At 29.5% G+C, this 25,107-nt stretch overlaps 1 protein-coding gene across 3 annotated transcripts; it reads right to left on the bottom strand.

Moving 5' to 3' along the window:
• Positions 1–77: 77 nt before the first annotated feature.
• On the bottom strand, positions 78–25,107 carry LOC122717009 (potassium channel subfamily K member 18-like). Of its 3 annotated transcripts, none has more exons than XM_043940644.1 (6): positions 24,141–25,107; positions 3,459–3,877; positions 2,822–3,170; positions 2,063–2,454; positions 1,358–1,729; positions 78–398 (listed from the first exon to the last, which is right to left on the bottom strand). In XM_043940644.1, exons 2-6 carry the CDS (start codon positions 3,714–3,716, stop codon positions 222–224), a joined length of 1,548 nt encoding a protein of 515 aa, XP_043796579.1. In that variant the 5' UTR covers positions 3,717–3,877; positions 24,141–25,107; the 3' UTR covers positions 78–221. The 3 variants fall into 3 exon arrangements, with proteins under 3 accessions (XP_043796579.1, XP_043796577.1, XP_043796578.1); XM_043940642.1 differs by having other exon boundaries at positions 141–398; positions 1,282–1,729; XM_043940643.1 differs by lacking the exon at positions 24,141–25,107 and adding an exon at positions 7,664–7,859 and having other exon boundaries at positions 141–398; positions 1,282–1,729.

Here is a 25,107-nt window from a genome sequence, read left to right as displayed (position 1 = left end):
AACCGCCGCTGCTGCCAGATTGAACTCACTCACGCTTCTAGGCACAAAGTACTCGAAGTGTAAGGAACTTTCTTGTTGACGATGTTGATGGTGATGATGATATTGTGTTGGAGACAAACAGCTGCGTCTTAAAGATTGGGCACGTTGAAACTGTTGAGTCGAAGAATTTCTGGATTCGGATGTTTTCTTTCGTGGCAGAGAATGATGACCTGGTGATGGTTTTATGGCAGTGTTGGACGTGTGGGCCAGGAGCTTCCCGTCCGCGGGACTCCTAGCCTGATGCTGTCAGGATGTTGGCACCATGGACATGGCGATCGCTTCTTCTTCTTGTTCGGACAATCGCGAGTCACTGGTACCTCCTCCGTCATCCAAGTCGGCCTTGAGCCCAGGACTGGTACCTGTTAAATATATTAAGGGTTTATAGTTTTTTGAAAGATGAATTAAAAAATTTTACTTTTTGATTTGATTAAAATGGTTTTTTTTTTGCATTTTTAATGAAGGGGTTATGCAGAGTGGTCAAGATGCCCAATCGAAATCCCCGACGCGAGTGGATCAGAACCGCTCTACGTGCAAGCGAATGCGAGTTTGATATTCGTTTCGTGATTCCTTTAACACTTTGAGCCTGAATTGGAAATGACGTCTTGCTTTTGAAAGAAAAAGCTAAAGCTTTGATAATTAAATAAGGTTAAAAATAAATAATTATTTATATTATTATATAATTCCTTTGATATATTAAGAAATATATAGAATTTAAGGTTACAAACGCATTAATATTTCATTAAATTAAATTAGTTTGTTTTCATTAAATTAAATTAATTTTAAAAAAAAATAAATATTTTTGATTTTATATTTCCAAATGTTTGAAAAATATATAGTTGCGAGATATCATGCTTAAATCAATATTTATGAATAGATTAAAACTAACAGGATTTAATTAGACTTAAAATTCCAACTAATATAAATTCTAAATTTTTTTTTTTAATTTTATTATATCAAAAAATTTGATAAATCTAAATCTAATTTAACCAACAGCTTGTCAATAATTGCATTCCTATTTTTAAGAATATAAGTATACAATAATATCAATATTGTCATAGAAATACTGTTAGTTTTTAAACATTTTATCATATTATCTATTTATTATCATATTTATTTATATATAATATATATCATCATCAGACTCAAAGCGTTCAAATTAGAATCTAAAGCATAGCTGAATAAAATAACTTCTCATCCGGAACAAATTAGCGGTTCCCCGTCGAATGCCTGCATCAGGGATACCTGTACCACCGATAGGTCCGACCACCACCCCCGACGACATGCCGCAGGTTCTACCGAAGACCCTGACCACGCGTACCACCTCCTCCTGGACGAGGTTGAAGCACATGGCGATCAGGCCCATCCCAGCGAGTATGTAGAGTGAGCAGGCGCACAAGCTGAGCTCCTCCAGAGTAGCGGACGCGGCGTTTCGTCCAACGGGCATTAAGTCACCGAAACCAATGGTTCCGAGGCTGGTGAAGCAGAAGTAGCCGCCTTCCAAAAGGCTCCAACCTTCCAGACGGTTAAACATTAGCGCGCCACCACATATGTAGATCAGCATAATCACCAAGCAAAGACTAATCGGTATCCTCACGGGATTCGTTTCCACCACGTAGCCTGGTGACGAGTTCGTCGATAGGGACAGTGAGCATGGATGAAAATGACGTTTACTGTTTCCCGACGACATATCCTGATAAAGATTGAAATATTTGTTATGATATTATATACAATTATATAATATATTATGATATTGTGTTTTTATATATTTTATATTTTTTTAATATAAGTATGGTATATATGCTTAGATTATTTATTAAGTTATATATTAATTGTAGTTTGTAAGCACGTTTATAATTTTTCTAATTTATTATTTTGTTTGTTTTTAATCCAGAATGATTATCCACAATTCTATTGCAATGATGCATCTCATTGTTCTTATTCTCATTAATTGATCAATCAAATTTTCTAATATTAATCACTTTTTAAATGTAAAATCATGTTTTCAGAATAAAATACGTTATACCTGAAGTGCAGCAGTAGAGCTAGTAGTAGCATGAAGCAATCCCTCGCTTCCACAATCCAATAAGATGGCACTACTGGTGCCTCTAGTTCCTAAATCATCGCAGGAGCTCTCTCTACTAGCCGAATAGTAATTTCCAGATTTTGAGTCGACATGGTTATCGTATCTGTAAGTTTTGCTCATAATTCCGCCTACAGGAGGCGGCGGTGGAGGTGGTTGTTGCTTTCTGCTGCAATTTCTTGGTCTACACAGTCGGCCATACAAACGGCGGAAGCTCCTTGAGAGGACATCACCAACCGTGCTTAAATAGACTAGCATTAAGGGAATCCCGGCTAAAGCGTACACTATTGTGATCAAACGACCCCAGACTGTGCGAGGCGCCACGCTACCGTATCCTGAAACGTCAATCGACCAAATCGTATCACAATCGGCCGCTATTAAGAGAACAAGCGAAGACTGGTTGAATGTGAAACATTTATTGGAAATGTAATGGATGTATTTTGATTGTAAATGAATTGTAAATTGGAGTTGGTTTTACCTTATTCTTTTATATATAGAATTTTTATTTAAAAGTTTACTTATTGTTGAAAATATGACAAGTCATACAAGTTAATTTCTATCTTATTTATTTTTAACTTATATGATGTATAATAATATGAATGTTATACATATATATAAAACTTTTATATATTTTTTATATCGTTCTAAAAATTGTACATAAAAAATACTTATATTTTTACCAAAAATGTTAAGTGTCCTTACCTATGGTGGTGATCAGAGTCAGGGAGTACAGCAAACTACCACTGAAAGTCCATCTTCGATGTGATCTCCTATCCATGGAATGTTCCCTAGATCGAGATGATGGTTCATACTGCGAAGAAGTTCTCCTAAGACCTCGTGCCAGATTTTCTTGGAATTCAAACACTTCTCTCGCTGCTAGCCTTGTCCAGTTTTCCTTGTACAATACATTCAGATCCTCTGTGATACTCCAGAGTCTTTCAACGGTACGTGCTCTCAGTTCCATAGCGGTATCATCTTCAAGACTAGGTACCGCGTACGATCCTCCCTCAGATTTTGAACCCGTGGAAACGAGCAGATCGTTCGCTGAATCCTGTCAATACAAAAGCGAAAATATTTATTTTATTTGTATATATAATTTATTTAAAAAAAATTCAGAATCAATTAATGATTACAGAATTAATTTCATAACTTGTGCATAAAATTTCATAATTTGTGCATAGAACAACATTGTGCATAGGACAATTTCAAAAAATTAAGAGAAGAAAAAAAATATTTTATATCTCTTTCTATATTTCATTAACAAGTTATTTCATATTTTAAATATACGCGTATATATGAAATAAATAAAATCAAAGTTATTAAAGAAATTAATACTCACCGATTTCAGACCACCTTCCAGCGCCATAAAAGCGAATGCACCAAGCAGTGTGTACCCCAGCACAAGCACGCAGACTCCTAAGCTGGCCAACAATCCTGGCGTCTTGGTAGATGTTGCCGTGCTGCAACTGCAGCAGCAACACAGTAATTCCGCTCCCCTCACGGAAGCGCTGATTCTCAACGCGTCCGTATTCGCGTTCGCGTTCCTTCCTGGACAGCATCTCGGCGCCCTCTGATAGTAGTCGCCGGTGCTCTGCATCGTTTCAACCACCGTCTACACGCCGCTACCGGCAGCCTCGTCGTCGCCGCAGCTGCAGCTGCAGGTGCAGCGACCGACGCCGCAGCTGCAGCCGCAACCGGTCGCCTCCTATCGTTCCACTATCCTCCCTCGAGCCTCGTCCATTTGGTGCGCTGGCAAACCTATTGCAGAAATTACCCCTAATCTCATTAAATCTTGTCGCATACCTGTGTTGCCCTGAGGTCAGGTATAAATGAACGTGGTTTTGTCCTTGTCAATTTCAAGTGTGCAATTTATTACCATTCAACGCGTATGATCTTTTCAGGCATCATTTGCAGGATTATCGAAACAATATTTTATATGGAAAATAATTCAACATGTTCATATGTATCTTCTTTAGGATTTTGTATTGTATATATATATTTTGTAGTATATATATATATATATATATATATATATGTATCTCACTTGTATTTTTTTTATTAATTAAAAGAAGAGATACTATTCATTATTTCTTGAAAATATATTTCTTTGATATATTTGATATATTAGATATGGATTCGTTAACGAAGTTATATATGTATGTTTGCATATGATATGTTTACATAGAAAGTTGGAATCTTGCATATATGTGTATTTCCATTATTGGAAATATTAAATCGTGCAATATCAAATTTCTAATTATTTGTTTGATTCAATTAAAATAGACAATCATTCAAAATGGATTGTATAATTTAAAACATGATATACGAATTAAAAAAATACTTTATATTATACAAAAAAAAAGATTTTTATAAACTGTGTTCTTCAAAAATCAAAATCATTTGAATTTTTTGTGTTATTTTTGAAATATATATTTGTAAATGGGTTTTTTTATTACTTTATTTTTTTTTTTTTTAATTTTTCAATTTTTGCAATGATTGATTAAATTCCTTTAAGAATTATATTTATAATTCTTAAAGGAATTTAATCAATCATTTTTTTAAATAGAAGAACATTTGAACTCAAATAAAGTTTTATATTTCAATAAGAGTATTATATAAATAAAATTATTAAATTGACAATTTGAAATTGCATAAGACTTGACACTATCAGTTAGCATCTCTTTAAATAATTAAACTTCCTGCAAATAGAATTTCTGGGTACTTCTTAATCAATGTTCAACAAAGTTTAGAAGCAATCAAACTTTCATCAATCAGTTTTTAGTTATCATTTTCTATATATAATCAAGCTTCAATTATATTAATTATATCAAAACAATATTTACATTCATCAATTTATTTTTTTTTAAAAACTTGAAATTTTATTAAAATTTAAAAATTTAAATCAAATTTTTAATCAAATTTAAACAATTTTTTTTTCAAAATCAATATTGATTTTTTATTCCATTTAATTATTAACATTATAACAAAAACTATATTAATTCTATATTAATTTATGAATAATACAATGTGAGGTTCTTTTTTTTTTTTAATTGAAATAATAAATATTTTAAAAATTTATTGTAGAAATAAGTTTTTATGAATTATTAAAAAGAGAATAGTGTTTTGTTATTTATATTTCTAGATAAATGAAATAAAAGTTATATTTCAGTGATCGCGTGTTAATTAATACGGAAAAATGTAAATAAGAGGGGGTTGCTAAGGGTGAATGAGGTCCCGCATGTGTAAATAAGTGTCACCCTTTGTTTACGGATATATAAGAAAGCCACGAAGGCCTATGAAAGGATTATTTTTCACAATTTTTCTAATATTAATTTCTGCTAATATTAAACATTTTAATATAATCGTATGATTTACTTACAATTTTTTTCTGTGAAAAACTATTATAAGAAAATATTAAAAATACTTAATATTTAGAGAATAAGAAAAAATTTAGAAAAAAAAAAAAATATGTATAAGTATGAATACAGTTCTTTTTATATTTTATATTTTTCTTTTATTAAAATTTTGACATCTTAAATTATATATAAATTATATTTTTTTAAATTAAAATTTTGGTATTTTAAAATACTTGATATTGAAAATTGAAAAATACTTTATATCAAAAAAAAAAAAAAAAAAAAGAAAAAAAATTATAGCAAACAATATATTCTCATTCTTAAATTTCAAGATTTAAAATAACAGAAAAGATATTATTTGTTTTGATATCTATTAGATTTTTTAAATTAATAAATATTGATATTAAATTTAATTGATTAATAACTAAGATTAAAAAAATCTAATACTATGTATATACATTAATATGTTTCAATATTTTTAATAATGAATTCCTTTATATCTTTTTATTTAAATTATTCAAAATTATATTTATAATTTTCTCCAATTAAAGATTTTATCACTTGATAAACTAAGAATTTATTTATTTAATTTAATATTTCAGTTTTGTTTTAGAATAAATATATTTTATTATTCAGCAAGATTCTACTGATTCTAATAAAATTAATACGATTTTCAATAATTTTATTTGAAATTTCTTATTGTTTTCAAAGTTTTCAACTGTAGTAAATAAAAATAAAATATACTATCTATATTATCAATTGATCGATTATTTAAAAAAAAAGGAAAGAATGAATTGAAACGAGAAACAACGTGGTGAATATTCGGTGAGAAAAGTACGGACAGAAATTGCGGCCACGAACGAAGCACAACTGTGAACTGTTGTACTCCAGTGTCGTGCAGCGTTGTATGTGAAGTATACAAGCGAAAGATAGAAGGATTCGCAGCCGCTCCAGTTGAAGCATTGTACCGTGGTTAGAGATAAGGCATGAAATTAAATTCGACGGAATGTGGGTCGTCGTGGCATCCCTCCTTTCGCGACCATCCTACGGACGACGTCGATGCACACAAATATCCTCCGCCTCGTCATCGTCGTCGTCATCATTGACTATATTTTCGCGAAAGTCATGGTACAAGTAACTTCAGAATCATTGGTCAATCATAGAAATAAATAATCATTTAAGAATCAATAAAAAAAAAAGAAGTTTTTCAAAATTTTGGAAATTAAGATAAAAGAAATCGGTCAAGGATATTAAAAAATATATTGAAGTGAATTAAATTTATTCTGAATTATTTTAATGAAATTAAAATCAAATAATTGCTGGGAATACATTAAATTATAGATTAGTTTAAAACTAATATTTTATTTGATCACTATGTAACGAGCTATTAAATTCGAGCTATTAAAAATATTGTTTAATATAATGTTACTTGATCGAGTTATGAAAGGCTCTATATATTTCGCAGAACGAGAATTTATGATTCAATATGTTCGTTGATTCGAGACGAATTCAGCTAAACGAACAATAAAAAGGAGACATAGAAAAATCAACCGACCGAATGGAGTATCTATCTATTTCAGAAAAATTTGATCGATAAAGAAATTGATTTTTCCTTTTTTTGTTTTATTATTAATAAGTTTTAATCAATAAATTTTATATTCCTGTAAATTTTAGAATAAATATATAATGAAATTAATCGAAGAGTTATAATAAAATACAGAATTTTTATTAGCAACAATTACTTCATGTTTATTTTTTTTTCATGCATCTTATTTATATTATATATTTAAATACTGTGATCATTACGGATCATCAATATAAAATTTTAATAAATTTGTATTTCTTAAAAAATAAAAAAATTAATTATTAAAAATTAATAAATTGATAATTATAAAAACTACAAATATCTAACATTTATATTTTGATGTCATTTAATAAAAGAAATCGATATCTCGTTTTTTTTTTCGATTCAGATAAAAATCGATTCGAATTTCAAAAAGTTATTACAGATGGCGTTACGATTTATCATAATGTGCGAGAGCGTTCGAGATGGAACAAAGCGATCGAAATATGATCTAAGGATCTGTTGTTAGGTGGTAAATGTGAAGGAATCGCATTCCCTTGTGGTTAGGTAGTTTAATTGGAATTGATGTTGCAAGCCCAGTGTTACAATCGACGCAGTACTAACCCGCGTAACTAATTAACACGCCCAAGATAATCCAAGTGAATCGCATCTAAGCAATAGTTCCCTCGTGAGGTGATCGAGCGACTATAGAGGTTATGGGAGCGTCAGAGATCGAATGTTCAATAAGAAGATTTATGTTGGATTAAATATAATTCTCTGCATATAGTACTAAAGATACTGTATTACACATACATGTATTCATATACGTTATACATTCTCTATCTCCTTTCAAAATTGGTCAGATATAATCTCAAACCATGATTAATTAATATGGTAGTAAATATTGTAATTATATCAAATAAAATTTAGGTTTTCATGTTAGGTTAAGAAAAAAAAAAGTTACAAATAAAAAGATTTATAAAATATATTATTTGATTATTAATTAATTATAAAGTAAGATTTTTGTTATCGCAATCAAATAAGGAATCCTAACCTAAAAATACAAGTTACAAGTTATACAAATTCTATCTAAAAAACGGATTTAGATTATTAGAATTAAATATATTTATCTTATTTACTTAATTTACAGATATTATATTTCATATATATATTATTTAAAGCTTTCTTATTTATTATTACTAGATAAAATTGATTAGAATAATTACAGTGTTACATATATAATCAATTAAATAATCATATTCAAACTTCAAAAAATTTTCTTAACACATATTCGAACAGCCACTAGTAAATTCAAATACCGAAATACTCGAAGTTCGCACGAGAATACTCTAGAAGCATAGTCGGATTTTCCTCGCAATTTCGTTTGAAATCCCGTTATAACATGGAATTCATCTCGAAATTCGCCAATTTCGAGAGCACTTTCAAAAGTTCGCGGACTCGAGAATGCATTGAGAAATTTCGTTTATCCACCAACTCTTTCTTCGATTATACAATTCAAACTCGAGTTCTCAATGTTTCATATATCAATTTATTTTATCAGAATTATACATTACAATATAGAGATATTGATACATATATAACAAGAGAAAACGATCGAGATAAAAACGAATTGACTAGCAAAGGAAAATTATTAAAAAAACTTTAAAAAAATATTTAGCTCTCCATTTATTTTTTATATTTATTGTCAAGATAAAATATTCAACAAACTAATAGGCCAAAAGATCTAAAATCTATTTTATTTTTTCTTATAAAAAATGCTAAATCTTATTTAAATATCCTATATGAAATGATATGAAGATAATATAAAAGTAAAAAATTTATTTCCATATTATTATAAAAGAAATTTCTATAATATGATATAATAATTATATTTATATTATAAATTCAATTATACAAGCTCTCAAATTCAGAAGCAATTTATAATTTAACCATCAGTAATATTAGATATAATCTATATCAGGAAATTTCTTTCCTTTAATTTTGATTTTAATTTAGAATTAACATGAATTCTACATCGCAAAGATTCAAAGATTGAAGATTTTTTAAATTTAGAAGAATATTTGTTGTTTCTTTTCATTTACACCATAATAACATTTATGTGTGAATTAATGTGAAAATAAAGATAACGAATCATCTGACGGAAGACAGAAAGCTGGCTTGAAAAAATAGCTACAAAATGAACCGTAGATGCTGTGAAGACATTATGAAAATAGATATCAAGAATATAAAGAAAAAATTAATGATTATAGTGGAATGATTATAGAAGAAGAAATGAGTTTATAGGAAAGAAATTAAACGAATCAATTATATTTCATCTGCAATGAATAGCGATTTTTTTTACTTTTTTCTTTATCTTTTTACTATTTCCATTATTAGTATTTTAACGATATTCTGAACATATTGAATATTTAATGAAATATTGTTAATTCACAGGTAATCATCAATAATATATCTAATAATAACTAATGAATATGAAAAATAGGAATTCTATTTATTCTTATTGATATTGATAATGGAAATTCTATGGAAATCAAAAAGAAAATATCTAGAGAGAAAATATCATGAAACTATCCTCATAAAAGATATTAAGAAACCAAGAAACAAACAATTGAAGTACAATATTGATATATCCTTCGCATATATAGCATTGCACGATACTATGGACACACCGTCTGTTCCGGTTCTGGCAGAGTATAATCGGGACACGCGGTAACACCGCGTAACGAGTTAGCACAACGAAGCCAAGCCAGGGGTCTTGGTGGCCCTGGCAGCTCGCAATCGATAGCCCGAGCAGCTAGAGGCGTGGGAGTCTGCAGCCTCTGAGGCAGAGAGAGGGACACAAAGAGATGTTGGACCGAATTTCCGTTGAGGGAGGACGAATTCTTTCTAAGAAGAAGGGTATAGAAAGGGAAAGAAAAGAGATGTGTCGCGTTAACCAAAAGATTGAAAAAAATAATATGATCCTTGAAAGAAGGTTGACAATTTTTCGTCTATCCTTATTGGACCGGATTGTCAATTAGAGGGATGTCCAGATTCGATATATCCATGGTCTGTGAAAGAGTGAGAGGAAGATTTTCGAACGTATAATAGAAGAAAGGGAATCGACTGGACGAGATGGAAAATCATGGAAACCTTTAAGGAAATAGGTCGAGATCCAATAAGTCGTTTAAAGGACTCTTTACGGTTCCGGTTGCTGGTCAGGAGATTTATGGAGACTCTTTTAATCAAGCCTGACTTGAAAACGTCTTCGTCTCTGTTTTCTTCAGATTGGCGACTCACGTGGATCGTGCTTCTGGAATTTGGATAGATTGCTCGGGATGTATGTAAATTAGGATTAATGAAGTATAAACTAAGATTAGTGTAATGGTATTGGATCGTGGATTTAGTTTGATATACATTATAATTGTAATAAGAAATATGAGATTTCGTATCTTTAAAATATATGGGATTTTTCTCTTAGAAGATTTTTAAAGAGAATGATTTTTAGGGATTTTGAATTTTTATATGAGAATGTTTTTACAAGAAAATTTTGAATTTTTAAAACTAAAACTAAAATTAGATTTTTGATGTGGAATTTGTGTATATAGAATTTTTATAATTTTATTAGATTAAATTTTATAAGATAAATTTTTACAAGATCTATAATTCTCAAAATTTATTCATTTCGATTTTTTATTTTATTTTATTTTTTTTTTAAATTATTTTAAACTTTCAAATTAAATCATGTATTAAATAAGATCTCAATCACGTGCATGTATTTATACATTTCATTTTGAGCTAATACATTTCTTTCAATCAAATCTGGTTCCATTAGTAGTGGAGTGAACCTCTATGTTCATGAGAAAAATTCAAGTGTTTCGAATTAAATGCGTCTGCTAGAACGAGATAACGAGCTCGTCTAACTATCTGGTTGTCATGTCGACTAAATCTCTGCTAGACGAATAACAGTTACCTTATCTCGAGATGAATGTACTTAATCTGCTCTTTTAGTATCAATTATACGCTGTGCATTATGATTCCTGATAAAAACTTTTTTTCCAATATGTTTTTTTCCAAATTTTTGCAACATTCTTGTTGTTGACTTTGATTAAACTGAATATTGAAATAATACATTGGATAAAATTTTCAATTTTTATACTTATACGAATGGATAATCATAAAAATACAATATTTAATTTTTAATATAATTAATTACTCAATTTAATATCTTGAATTTCACAATTTTTATTTTATTATGTTTTAAGAATTTTTAGAAAGTTTTATTAGTTAGAAATTTTGATACAGAAATTTTAATCAGAGGTTTTCAGTTTAATGTCAATGAGAATTTTTCTGTTTTTTTTTGTGATTTATCAGTTTTACTTTAACTTGATAAATTGTGTTTCACCTAAATCATAGTTAATATTAAAATATTTAATTGTAACAACAAATATACATACATTTTATTTTTTAAATCATGGTATGAAAAATATCAAAATAATATAAAATATTAAAAAAAATATAATAAAACATCATTTCTCGATAAAAAATATTGTAATTATCGATTCGACCTATTTATTTGCAAATTAATCCAACTAGCATATATATATATATTTACATTTTTACAATAAATTCACATAAACCAATAAAAAAATTTATAAAAAATTAATATTCTTGAAAAAAAGTAATATCTCTTTAAAAAAATAAAACAAATTTAATAGAAATTTAATTAAGCACATTAATCATAATTATTTAATTCTTAAATTCTTTAAATTATTACAATATTTATCTATAAATTTGATAAATAGATAATTTTTACAAACTTTAATTATTGTAAAAAGCGTGAGAAAATTTTTTTACAAATAAATTATGATTACCATAAAAATAAAAGGATCGAATAAACTTTTTATATATTGATTATATTTTCGATCGAAAATTGCCTTGATAAAAATTCAATGTGTTAATAATAATAATTGCAATTATTTGGAAACGATATCGCGCGAAATACTCGATTTAATCAATTCTCACCGAGAAATTCTATTTTCTTATCGACTGTTTCGAGTGAGGAAGACAGGGCGGAAGTCGAGGGAAAAAGTCAAGTCGGACGAAATTCCGTTGCACTCTTCCTTCCGACGTTTTTTCTTTATCGTTTTATCACCCGATTTTACTCAATTCTTCGAAACGATTTCTTTTTGTTCCAATTCAATCCTATTTAATTTAAAAGATATTATTAAAAAGTCTTTTCTCGTTTTCTTTTAACGACACAAAACGGTTTAAATTGTTTCATTTTGATTTATTTTTTTGATCATATTTTTTAATAGTCGACTTCCTTTTTTTCATCAATTTCTTCTTTCACAAAGTCAAATGAAGATTTAAAAAAATTGTTTTGTGAAATGTTGATTTACGTCGTTGATTTAAATCGTTTCCTTCGATTCTTTGCTCAATTGTATTAATAGTGATCGAAGATAGTTTCTTAATTACTAAAAGAGTCTAATATCCCGTAATTTTTCACGATTCGTCGCTATATTAATGAGCGTTACTCTTTAATTTAACGGATACGTGTCTCGCTCGAGTCTCTGCATCCCTCTTTTCTCGACTCGTGCCCTGATTCTTCGCGTTTCCAAGGAACGGTGTGACGTTAGTGGCCGTCATCTATTCATGTTCTCGGATTATCCCATAATCCAGTGTTTCTCAACTTATGGGGCTCAGTCCAATATTGTAATAAATTTTTAATGGAAATAATAGTATCAGCTTGAACCAATTGAAATTTCTCAATAGAAATTCACGGGCAGAAATTATTTTCAGGTACGTGTAATTTTATTAATTTACGTAATGTATAGTGATTACAGTTATCAGATTTTTGAATTATTTAAAATTTTATATTATATTACATATTGTAAAAAAGATTGCAAAAACACTGTCGTAATTTTCTAATTGTTGTCCATATTTTTATAAAAATATTCGATCTCTTCTTTTTTTTTGTTTTGGTTTAAAAGAATTGTGTGAGAATTGGAAATCGATATGTAAAAATTTAAAAAATAACTTTATTGAATATTTTTAAAAAGTTCTTTTCCATATTTTAACAAGTTTGTGGAGTATCGTATTCAAATATTATAGCAGGATTAAAGCAGTTTTGACTGATTCAATTTTAAAACTTATATTATTTGGTGAAACTTTTTTCAACAAGTTGAATGCAAAAGAGGCGATAAGGAAAAAATTTTTTTTTCATAATGCACAACTAGTTCCACAATTTTACATACACATGACAAAGTTTTACAATTCCATCATCGCGACACGAATATCATCCAATTTAAGGATGTAAAGCGTAAACTTTGTCAAGCAGATTATTTCGAAACAATCTTCTTGTAATATGGCTTTGAAGACGAATTTACCATAAAATTCATTAAATATTCTTTATATTTTTTTACGATAAACAATTGAAGATTAATATTCTAAGAATGATAAAAAAAAATATTCCAAAAAGAATTTCTAGCAATTAAAAGTTATTGTGCGATACACATGATATTTCGCTTATTTGATTTAAAACAATAATCCTCAATCTTTCCAAAAATGCGCGATGTTTAAAATTGAAAAATTCCAATACGAAATAGGAGAAAAATATATCGTGTTATAAAGGAATTTGAAATCTGGCCAAAGAATTTGTCATCTACTAAAATATTCCCAGATGGAATAGCTTCTAACTTTATTCTAATTTTATAGTTATACAGAATCAAAGCAATCGTAATACGTCGATATTAAAAATAAACTTTCGAATGGCGAAAATTCAAAATAGGAGGGGAAATAATCTGTATAATAATAAAACTCTCGTAAAATTATCAACTGCTTCTTGCATACTTGATTAGATAAAATAGAGATCCAGATCAACATCAACTCACATTAGCAAATCTTTCATTCCAACGTTCACGATCATTCTTCATCTTCCACTTTCGAAACTGAATTTCTACTACGAGAAAGAATTGAGTTGGGGATCCTGTTGTATCGATGCAAACGGGGGAGGAGGGTTTTATCGTTTCGGACACGTTTTCTGCTAAGGCTAAAAATCAGAGAGGGGAACATTCAATTAGGGCTTATCGGTTCTCGAGGCGAGTTTTTATCGCGTTTGATCGCCCTTTATTCGCGGTGGTACGCTTCGACCCTCGGTGGCCCGCGGCTTTTCCACCCTTATCTCCACGCTCGTGCCTCATTTGCGAACGAGAACCTCTTCCCACCACCCCTTTCGAGGATAAAAAGGTTGCTTCTGCCTTCCTTCTCGTCCCCCTTTCTCTTCCTCTTATCTCTTATCCTCCCTTTCTTCCTCTCGTTCCTTCTTTGAACGATAACTATAAATATCAACGCGTTTACACCTTGACAAAAACCGATTTATTTACACGAATTCTCGCGGCTGATTGAATTACGATCTCTCTAATAATCATAATTCACTGTTACTTACTCAGAATACCTTTGAATGCTCTATTGTTTAAGAGAAGAGAATGATCGGAGGCGTGTTGTGATACGGAGTGAGGCTAGTTAATCGCTAGGGTTAAATTTAATTAACCCTTTGATTTTTATTCGAGCTTTTGTCTCGCGAAAACAAAGGTGTTCAAAGATTGTTGATTGAATTTTTCAATGAAACTATTAACGATTATAATAATATATCGAAGTATAATTTAACAGTTTAATTGTATAGGTGTAAGTCACGATTTATTTGAAAGGGAGATAGAATTTTGAATTTTAAGATTGAAATATATGAAATATATGTGTGTGGAAAAATATAGAGTAAAAAAAAAAAAAAGAAAAAGAAGAAAAATATTATATAAAATCAACGCTTTGATCAAAAGTACAAGGGCAAAGGCAAGAATCCTTCCTTTCGTCTCCTTACTTCTATTTCCCCCTCCCTCTCCTATTTCTTTTCTAAAAGATACACGGATAAACGTATATATTTCTATAGCCATAAAACAAAAATCGTTTTATTCTCGGCCATAAAACACGTCGAGGAATCTTTTTACGAGAGAAATTTACAGAGGCACCCCGTATAAATAAATTAAAAAGGAACACGAGGGCGAACGCGACAACGGCTGAAAGTTTTTGGTCTCAGATACGATAGGATTTCCACCCGCGATACATACAGGTAACCGCCTTTAAACTCGGTCTTAACGTTCACGGCTAGATTCTCTAGCCGTCTTCTAACTTCCTCGTCTTCGACCACACGCTTTTCACAGGGTGGGCTCCATTCGTACGGAAATAATGGTGGAAATTCGATAACGCCGTCGAGAAAATATTTTCGAACGGTGTTTTCTGTCTTTCGATCGACTCTCCACCACCATCCAATCCCTACCATCTCCTTGGGTCGTATAACTTTCCTCATTTCGTTCGAATCGAAACAGTGCGACTCGTGTTAACGCCTCGAAATAATTTCTGCACCGATTAACCGTTTGATTTTCTCCTTGAATTTATTTTATATAAGGATTGTTTTATTTTAATTAAGGTTATTTTTTATTTTAATTATTTTAAATCGAAGAATAATTATCGGAGAATATTTTTTTGTTCGAAAATTGTGATGTTGTAGTTTGTAGTCGTGGTTCGATAATTATATATTTTTTTTAAATTTGTGTAAATTTTAGTTTAATTTTAATTTTCAAGTTTTTTTTATCAAAAAAAACTTATTCCGACAACGTTAAAGGAGTCTCTAACAAGCTTTTCCAATAAAACATCCAATATTTAATTTTGATCTTGATACGAAATTAAAAATTGTTCTACAAAGTACTAAAAACTCTTGTAGTCTATACTGATATTGGATTTTCAATCTAATGTTGTAGAAAGAAAATGAAATTGACGAGCGTAAGCAAAATTTATTATTTTTTAATAAATATTATTTTTTAATAATTTTTGCAAGTATACAAATTTATAACAGAAAATACGATTAATTCTGTTGTTAGAGAATTAATCATAATTTTTTATTTTATATAAATTTAGATATGAAATTTGAGAAAACTTTGAAGTGATTTTTCTCTAACTAAATTTCCCAAATCATCTTCAATCTTTTTATATAATCTAATAATTTTTTTTTTTATTAAATAAAGAACTAATTACGATGATCACATTATAATGCATATAATAACGATTTCAATTAAAACTAATTTGTCAAAAAGATCCACGAGTTTACAGTATATTTAATTTTCACAGTTTTTTTTTTAATTCTTACATCGTTTATTTTTAATTACATCCTTTATTTTTAAGATTCTTCTTTTTGCTCCTTTAATTCGATTTATTTTCTTTATTTCGGTGGTTGAATAAAACAGGTGGATGCTTTTCGAGAGCTTGTAATCCTAAGGGTCTCTGGGAAATAGGCTTTTCCCTTCCCTATAATTCCTACCTATCTTTTTCCTCTTCCTCCGTCCACTTGGAAGAAGAGGGATTAAGAGTAGACTTACGCCAGTATCCTTCCCGTTTCTGGGTCCTTTGGGACCATTATTAGCGACATTTATGTACTCGAGTTGAAAAAATTCACGGGAAGTGGAAAAGTTTCCGCCAAACGTGTTTCGATTGGCATCTATGATCCCTCTTCCTTCTTTTTTCCCTTTAATTTTTAGAAAGTTCGTTTTAACAAAAGAAACTAATTTATCGACTAATTTAAAACAATTAATTTCCTTATTACGTTTCTTGACACGTTCATTTATAAAAAATATGCTTTAAAATCATTCAACTTCCAATAATTCATAATAATAATAATGACAAAAATCAAGGTGGTAATTTCAGATGGACTTTGAACTTTAACGTTCAATCAGATCCATAATTTTTTCTATTTAAAATTCAGAAAGTACAAATTCTCGTGTATCATATCGAATAAAAATTACTTTCTGCTGAAAATCGTGACGAATTTATATCGATGACGAATACTTAAGAATCAAAGAGGAAAACAAAAAAAAAAGTTTCATTCGAAATCAGTCATATTACTTATGTTCATGATTTATTTATTTCGATCGTAATTACAACTGATCGTTGTTCGTCCTTTAATGAGAGCAAAAAACAGCTAAATATTGAATTTCTGACCAGTCATTTTTCCCTATTGAACAAAAATCTTCTTACAGTTTTCACATTTCGGATATCACGTAAAGCCTCTTCGTTACGCCATTGTTCGTCGTGTGGTCGCTTGTTATTTTTTTTCTTCCTCATCCCTTTTTTTTCTCACGTTTCCATCCCTTTCCAGCATTTCCCTTTGTCTTTCCATGTTTTACACTGCCGAAATATCGTCGACCATCGTCGTTTTAAAAGTGAGGTTAGGATCGTGGCTGGAACGTTACGTTCCGAAATTTTCCAACTCGCAGACGAATTAAAGTTAATAATACGAAGTGTTTTTTTCTTTTAATTCCGGCAAAAGGGAAAAGTCTATTATTTGATAAAAAAAAAGAAGAAAAATGATTCACTCTTATAAATTGTTTTAACTCTTTTAAACGGATTTTCAAGCTGAAGTTCGGTATTTTTATTCGTAATTCGTTACCACGGTGGTTACCCGAAAAAATTATTAATGAAACGCTTCTTTTTTTTAATTTAGAAAAGAATTTCATTTTCCAAGATACAGCGTTATGTGCGTATCGACAAATCCATATTTTATATTATCGCAAAAAGCAAAACAAATATCTTTAAATGTTATTCGATTTTCTATAAAATCAATAGGTACGTTTATTACGTTCTTAATTTTATTTCGTTGTACAAATTCATTTATATATTAATTATTATCTCGCTGATTTACAGTAAATCATTACTTCCTTTTCGTAAGTAAAATTTGGATTATGTATATTCAGTTTAACAATTATCAATCCACAGCACAGCTTATATTAGTAAAAAGAGTAATAAAACTTCCAATTACGATTTGTCCTCTTCCTCTTTTTCTCGATTGCCCTTCTTCCCCCATGAATTCTTCAGAATCGATTGATTTTTTTTTCGAATGAACGATACGTCGAAAACTCGTGGAAAAGCTCGTCGTTAATGGAATAGGGTAAATAAATAAGACGAACGATACTATCGGATGGAACAATCTTCACTTGACGCCTCGCCCATCGAGCTCTTTGTTTGCTCTTCGTTTTTCCCTCTTCGATCGATCGAGTGGCTTCTTCAAGGATTTAACGATCTCGTCGCGGTGGAAAGGACTCGGCAAGCGTTAAAAGTCTCTCGAAACGTTGCGGCTTTGAGCGACGAGGATGGAAGTCGATGCGTGGAAAAGGGATGGTGAGATGTGGAGCAAGACATGGGAGCACGCAATAGGATTGGGGGAGATTTTAGAATTTCAAGAAGTTCCAAATTTCGTCGATAAACCGATGCGAAGGAAGAAAAAGAAAGAGAGAGAGAAAGAGGAAACGTGATTTATGAAATTGGACGTGTGACTCGTTTGCAAAGTTGATTTTTTGGAGGAGATTGAGATTGACATGTCTGTGAAATTCTTTCTTGGCTTAGATTTTTTGCTAAATTTTTTGGAAATGTGGAATACTCGTAAAATGAAATAAAATAGAGTAAAAATATATAAAAATATATAGCAAAGTGGTTTTAATATATTTTTGGTGGTGTTACGTATATTTAATTCGGTGAACGTTGAATTTTTTTTGTAATGAATCTATTTTGAGTCCTCCCAAAATTTATTTTGAGCAAAATTAATTAGAAAATTCTGTAAATCTTTTAAAAATTCCAGATAAATATAATATATATATTAAATTTTGTATATTAATGTAAATTTTTTATATATATAATATATATATTAAATATTGTTATAAATTTTAATTTTTTTTTCAAGCTTTTTAAAAAGCTTTAGTATTTCGATTTTTTTTTTTATATTATTTCCCGTTTTTAAAGTTTTCCTATTTCACCATTTAATCTATCGAAAACAACAGTTATCGAAATAACGCATGTGTAAAGAGTTATAGTATGTACACGTATGTATAGGTCATAACTGTTCGAAACGTGTCTGACAATAGACGATCCATTTTCCCTTACACATTTCGCATCTCTGTCCCGCTTCTTTGTTTGGGTCAATCATTCCCTTTCCTATATTTAGATGTATCCTCTTAATACATCGATGTATTATTTTGAAGACTGTTCCGAATAAAAGTGGCTTCAATTAATGAAAGCAACGTCACCAGCTTGTATTTCAAATCCTCCACCACGTGTTATCGTATGTTTATGCACGCTTCGATGAATAACTTGTTTTCTCTTTGTATGCCGATATGGTGGATTTTTTTTTTTTACCCGATGAAATATAGTAATAAAGAAGAGAGGGAAAGAAGGGAGCTCGAAGAAATATGTTTTGTATATTTGTTTCACACATAAATTCCACTTATTTAGGCTTATTGGCAAATGTCATGAGATATTTATTCGCTATAACGATTACTCGATTGATCCATCGATTGTACGAATTGCGTTTTATCTATTCTTTCCTTCATATTTAACGAAATTAATAATTTAGTCTTTTTTTGCAATTTTTTTTATATTTATTTCATGTTATATATTAATTTCATACTTGGCCTAAAAATTAACACCGTGTTTAAATTTAAACAATTGATTAAACGATAGAAAGAGAGCGAAAATGATTTCGCAAGATTGAACGGAATTAAATATCAAATCGATTGAATGTCGTGATTCATCCGTGATCTTAATGTAAAACACACGCGAAACATAGAGGGGAATATCAAGGAGAAACTTCCCTTCTTTCAAAATTACTCTCTTTGGACAAGTATCGCCGCCCACGTCATGAACCTATTTCAAGGAATCTGGGAAGAGCGATGGTTGGTACACTCAGCAAATCTCGTTTCACTCGCGAAAGTCAGGAATAATAACAATATTCGTCTGGCAAAGAGGAAAACTCATAATTTCTCGCGCAAACCAGCAACCAATTACGTTAAAAGATCCGGGAACTACGAGTTTCTCCTCCACTTTGAAGGAAGGCGAGCGAAATAAGAGAGGGGAGAGGAAGAAGAAGAAGGAGAAGAAGAGGAAGAAAAAGAAAGACGAAGGAATGAAAAAAAAAAGGTCGTTGGAAAGAAAACTCCGGGACGATAACTATAGACCAGCTTGGTCATTATGAATTATCTATGCACGAACTACGCCTGCGCTTCTACCGCGAGGAAAAGTGGATTCTCACTGACGAATCGACAGAATTGTGAATTTTTTCGATGTAGAATCGAGATATTTCTTTCCCCGAGATACGAATGTTTCGCAGGGTTATGAAAGTTGAAAGTGAATTTGATAGATAGGATGAGCTGAAAATTGGTTTGGCAAGGATTTTCCAGAGGCATGTGAGGGAGAAGCGAGATTAGGAAAGCTTTAAATGTAACAATTTTTATCCTTTGTCATTCTTTTTTCTTTTTTTTTTCCGTTTGGATAGAATATTTTTAGGGATGATGTGATGAAAAGTGAGGTTAGGAAGCTTTTACGCGTTGAAATTTTTTTTTTCCGTTTGGTTTTTAGAATTATGAAAAAGTGAAATTAGAAAGCTTTCAATGTAATAATTTTTCGTAATATTATTCTGTTTAATATATTTTTTTTTAAATTTAATTTTAATTCTAAAGCAAAGAAAGAAGGGGATATTTCTTAAAAAATACACTTTCTTTAAAAATTTCTCAAATTATCTTAATTATTAGAAATTTTCTTAATTAAAGAATGGAAATACTAAAAAAAAAAAAAAAAAAAAAATCGTTGTCAAACATATTTCAATATTAAAATAATAAAAATACTGGTAATTTGATGTAGATAGTACAATAAATTATTTATTTTTTTACTGATACCTATCTAATTGTTTTTAATGATTTGTTTTAAATTTATTTGTTATATCTTATATCAAAATTGTTAAAAGAAATCGATATGATAGATTTTTAAAATATATTTTTTTTTATTATAAAATAATATTGTTTTTACCGATTATTTTATAAGTTGGATGATATAATTAGATAATTATAATATATATACAAAGTTTTATACTGTAATGGAAGAAGAGATTAAAGTAAGAGTATTTTAATACCAGTTCCTTGTTGTTAACTTTGTAATTTAATAATTATTTTGTTATTATCTTTAGAACTTATCATATTATTATTTTCAAAGTTTACTTTAAAATATTATATTTCTATGTTTAGAATTTTTAGGATATATGTCCAGAATTTTGAAATTATTACATTAATATATGGAATTATATAGAATTTTTAAATAATCATATTATTATTTAAAATCTATTTCTAAAATTTTTTATTCAAATTAAATCTATTAAATCTTTAAATTATTAAATATTATTATTTTTAAAATTTTATAAAATATTATAATCTTTTTTTATACATAAGATTTCCAAATTATGCTACCACTATATAATAAATATCACCATTATATAATTAATATTAATAATATTAACAAAGTTCACGAATCGCGATTTTCAAAATTTCCTATAGTTTATGAATTATTGTATTATTATCCTTAAAATTTTTGAACTATCTTATTACGATTCGTGGAATTTGCAAACTTTCGTTATCCATTAACTTTATAAATTGCCGTACTAAAATTTTTAATAATATTTTACAGTTTCTGAACAATTTATTCTTATATTAAATTTACTTTAATTATTTTTAAAATTCCTCCAATTACCATATTTTTATGTTTAAAATAATATTTCTATTCTCAATCATAATAGTATCGTAGTAATCATTAATTTCTTCGATTACACGTTAATTTTGTTTTAATTTAATTTTATTTAATTTAATTTAATTTAATTTTGTTTTAATTAAATTTGTTTTAATCTAATAGCAGTTTGTATAGATTTTTTTAAGTTTTTAACTTTCAAAAATTCAAAATAATCATAACATCTTAAAACGATCATTATTGTCATTAGTTTAACAACTTTAGTTTAATAAATAAATTTCATTTTCGAAAGAAGAAAGCAAACGCATATTATACATTTGCATATAATATGAAATATATTATTTATATGATAAAACATTCGCATAAAATATTTGTTCGTATAACGAAAATAAGAAATTACTATTGTAATATCTTAATACAGAAACATGATCGTTCTGACGTTGGTCGGACCAATTTTTCGGCAAAGGAAAGGGTGACTCGATAAAAGCAGTTTCGTGGATAAAAACGAGTTTCGCTGACGAATCGACGGGTATAAAACGAGGCGGACGAGCCAACAAAGACGGGACATTTATCGAAAGTTGTTAACACGGGACAACCGGGACGAAATTACTTCGCCTCGTTCCCACCGTGAAAAGTTAAACGTCGATCCACTTGATTCTCGATATTCTATGAATCATGGAACGTAATATCTTTCTTCGATACTGCGGAAACACAATTGAATCGTGGATTTGAAAATTTAAATTTTTCGAAAATTGAAATCGGAAATTTGGTAATTTTTTTTTTAAACTTTGTGGAATGCTTGTTTCGAGAGAATTGTTGAACAATAAAATAAAGAAATGATATATGAATGTATAAATTAGTATTAAACATGTATTTTTTTTAAAGTGTTTTGTGAAAGTATAAGTAAAAACTTGAGTTGTTTAATAGGATTTATTTAAAAAAAATATATATTTTAATTTTTAGTGATTTATTAATGTAATTAAGAAATTATTAAAAATTTGTTAATAACATAGTATATTTTATTTTTGATAATGTATCAAGATTTTCAATTGTGGTTTATTAAGTGAAAATCTCTTGATTACGCGATATGTATTAATTTTTATAGAATGTTTTAAAAGATTATTAAATTAATAGCGATACAAGTGAGAAAAATCATCGTTAAATAATTTTAAAAGTGCTTTCGAGAAATTAAATTGGCATTGAAAATAAAAGCAAAAATTTGAGTTAATTACTGGGATTTATTGGAAAGAAAATATTTTATTTATATGATATGGAATTTTTTAGCATTTAAAGAATTAACTAACTAAATTAACTGATGATGCAGCTTTTTTTTGAAGATATAAATATGAAGGCAGTACATGGATTAATTAATAAAATTTATTAATTATATAAAAAAATATCTTTTAATTATTACAATATGAATTTTTAAAAATCTTTTAATTATGTATTTTGCAATAAATTTTTTAATATAATTAAAGGATTATTAAATTGATGATAAAAATTTTTTTTGAAAGTATAAACTTAAATTAATTAATGAGATTTATAGAAAAAAATAATCTTTTAATTATTATGCGAAAAGTTATAAAATATTTTAATAAATTTAAAATATTATTAAATTAATGAGGCAAGCCTTTTTGATTGGAAATTAATTAAAATTTTTGATTATAGGTCATATTTTAGAATTTTATAAAATTTTTTTATTTAAGAAAAATTTATACTATAACAAAAATAATATTTTTTTGATACTTTTATTGTATTTTATCATTATTATGAAAATTGAAACATACAAATACGATAAAATATATTATAGATTTGTATGCAGAAATAATATATGTGCGGTATAATTTAATTTAGTATTTATACAATTATATCTTTAAAATTGGATAATTTAACATCATATCATCTTTTGTACTCAAATAGTTAATCAATAATAAAAGTGATAATATTCCATTAATTATACAATCAATTATTAAATTCCAATTACCCAAATCCAAGGATTAAATATAAACATAATCCTTCATCCCACCAAATCTAATTCATCTATATATCTTTTCCATTCATCGAAGAATAGCGTGCAATCCATCTCAATCATGTGACTAACCTTCTATACTATATCAAAAATCTATCTTTGCTTTCAATTTTCATTCTTCAAAGAAATAAAACCATATTTTGCTCTAAGTGTTTCAATTATCTAAACCCAAAAATCAAATATAAAAATAAGTAATAAATCTAATTCATAATTTGCCTTTATCTTTGTACATCAATCACATGTATTAAAACCCTATCTTTCCTTTTAATTTTTATTTTTCAAAAAAAGTGATGCAATACGATAAAAATCGTCTGGATAAGATGCACGAGGCAACATGTTCGTGCGTGCTAGTGTGGAGTGGTTGATGATAGTGGTGGTGGTTGCCGGTGTGGCGGCGGTGCATCGATTCGAAAACGTTCGAAAAACTTTTCTTCGAGAACTTCTACCGCGTAACTTACTACTTACCTTGGCAGCGATCGCCCGGACAGTCCTCAACTTCCCACAGTCGTTTCGCCGGGCATATCGGCTCGTCGACGCGGAACAAACTTTTCCCAGTTGCTTCTCGAATCGCTCGAGTCCAACCGTTACCGTAAATTATTCTTCGTTTTCCTTACTAGTCAGCGATCTTGCGAAAAGTCGAATCAGGACCTTTTATTATCCGTCTCTTCCGTCCTTCCTTTGTCTTTGGACGGAAATCTTTGCAGAATTCGGAATTATTTGAAAAATTTTCTTCTCAGAGAGCAGAACATCTCGTTTCTAAATATGAAAAAATCTCTCGTTTTTCGTTTCTCATCTATGTTTTTCGCGATATTCGGATCTTCTCGTTCTCTTCGATACACGGTCGATCAACAGTCTGCCTCGCGACGACTTCGCCCTTTGCCACCTCCTCTCAGATGCGATCGAGGAGCCCAGAGCCTGTTTGTCGTTTACATTGATCCACGAGCGCGACCCTGTCATCTGTTACTCATCTCGCGACGTCAAGCGGTTGATTCAATTGGAGAGATCCATTCCCAAACAATCATCTACTTCACCAAACTTGTATTTTTCGTTGGTATACGCGAGCCACACTGTAAAAGATGCGAAATCTCTTGAAGAATCATTTCCGTGTGCCCGTGCAAATGGGGAGAGCCAGGGAGAGACGGGGAGATCCGGGGAGAGCCAAGGGAGATCCAATGTAGTTTCCTCGTTAAAAAACTGGTTTCAGAAGCTTGCCACGTTGTTGCACGCTGCTCGCAGCATCCTCTGCCAATGATGGTCGCGTGTTCGACTCATGATGACTTTTATCAAAAATTATTCTCGTGTTTTCGCGAAGAAAATTGGACGATCAGTTGAATCCAATCGGTTGATCTTATCGCGAACCCGATATCAACGCGATTCTATAGATCGAATGGAATTGTTTCGCTACGACTGAACGAGGAACGGCGTTCGTCGA

The sequence above is a fragment of the Apis laboriosa genome, unplaced genomic scaffold (assembly GCF_014066325.1).
Source record: "Apis laboriosa isolate Shangri-la unplaced genomic scaffold, ASM1406632v1 scaffold4_cov146, whole genome shotgun sequence".
NCBI classification, from domain to species: Eukaryota; Metazoa; Arthropoda; class Insecta; order Hymenoptera; family Apidae; genus Apis; species Apis laboriosa.
This window is presented reverse-complemented; position numbering and strand designations above follow the sequence as displayed.

Bases quoted from the DNA above. Each gene is read 5' to 3' on its own strand.
- LOC122717009 (XM_043940642.1), bottom strand. From the start codon at position 3,716: ATGCAGAGCACCGGCGACTACTATCAGAGGGCGCCGAGATGCTGTCCA. The intron at 3,171-3,458 runs GTGAGTATTAAT...TTGTATTGACAG, and splicing joins TGGAAGGTGGTCTGAAATCG to GATTCAGCGAACGATCTGCT. The intron at 1,730-2,062 runs GTATAACGTATT...AATCTTTATCAG, and splicing joins GCTCTACTGCTGCACTTCAG to GATATGTCGTCGGGAAACAG.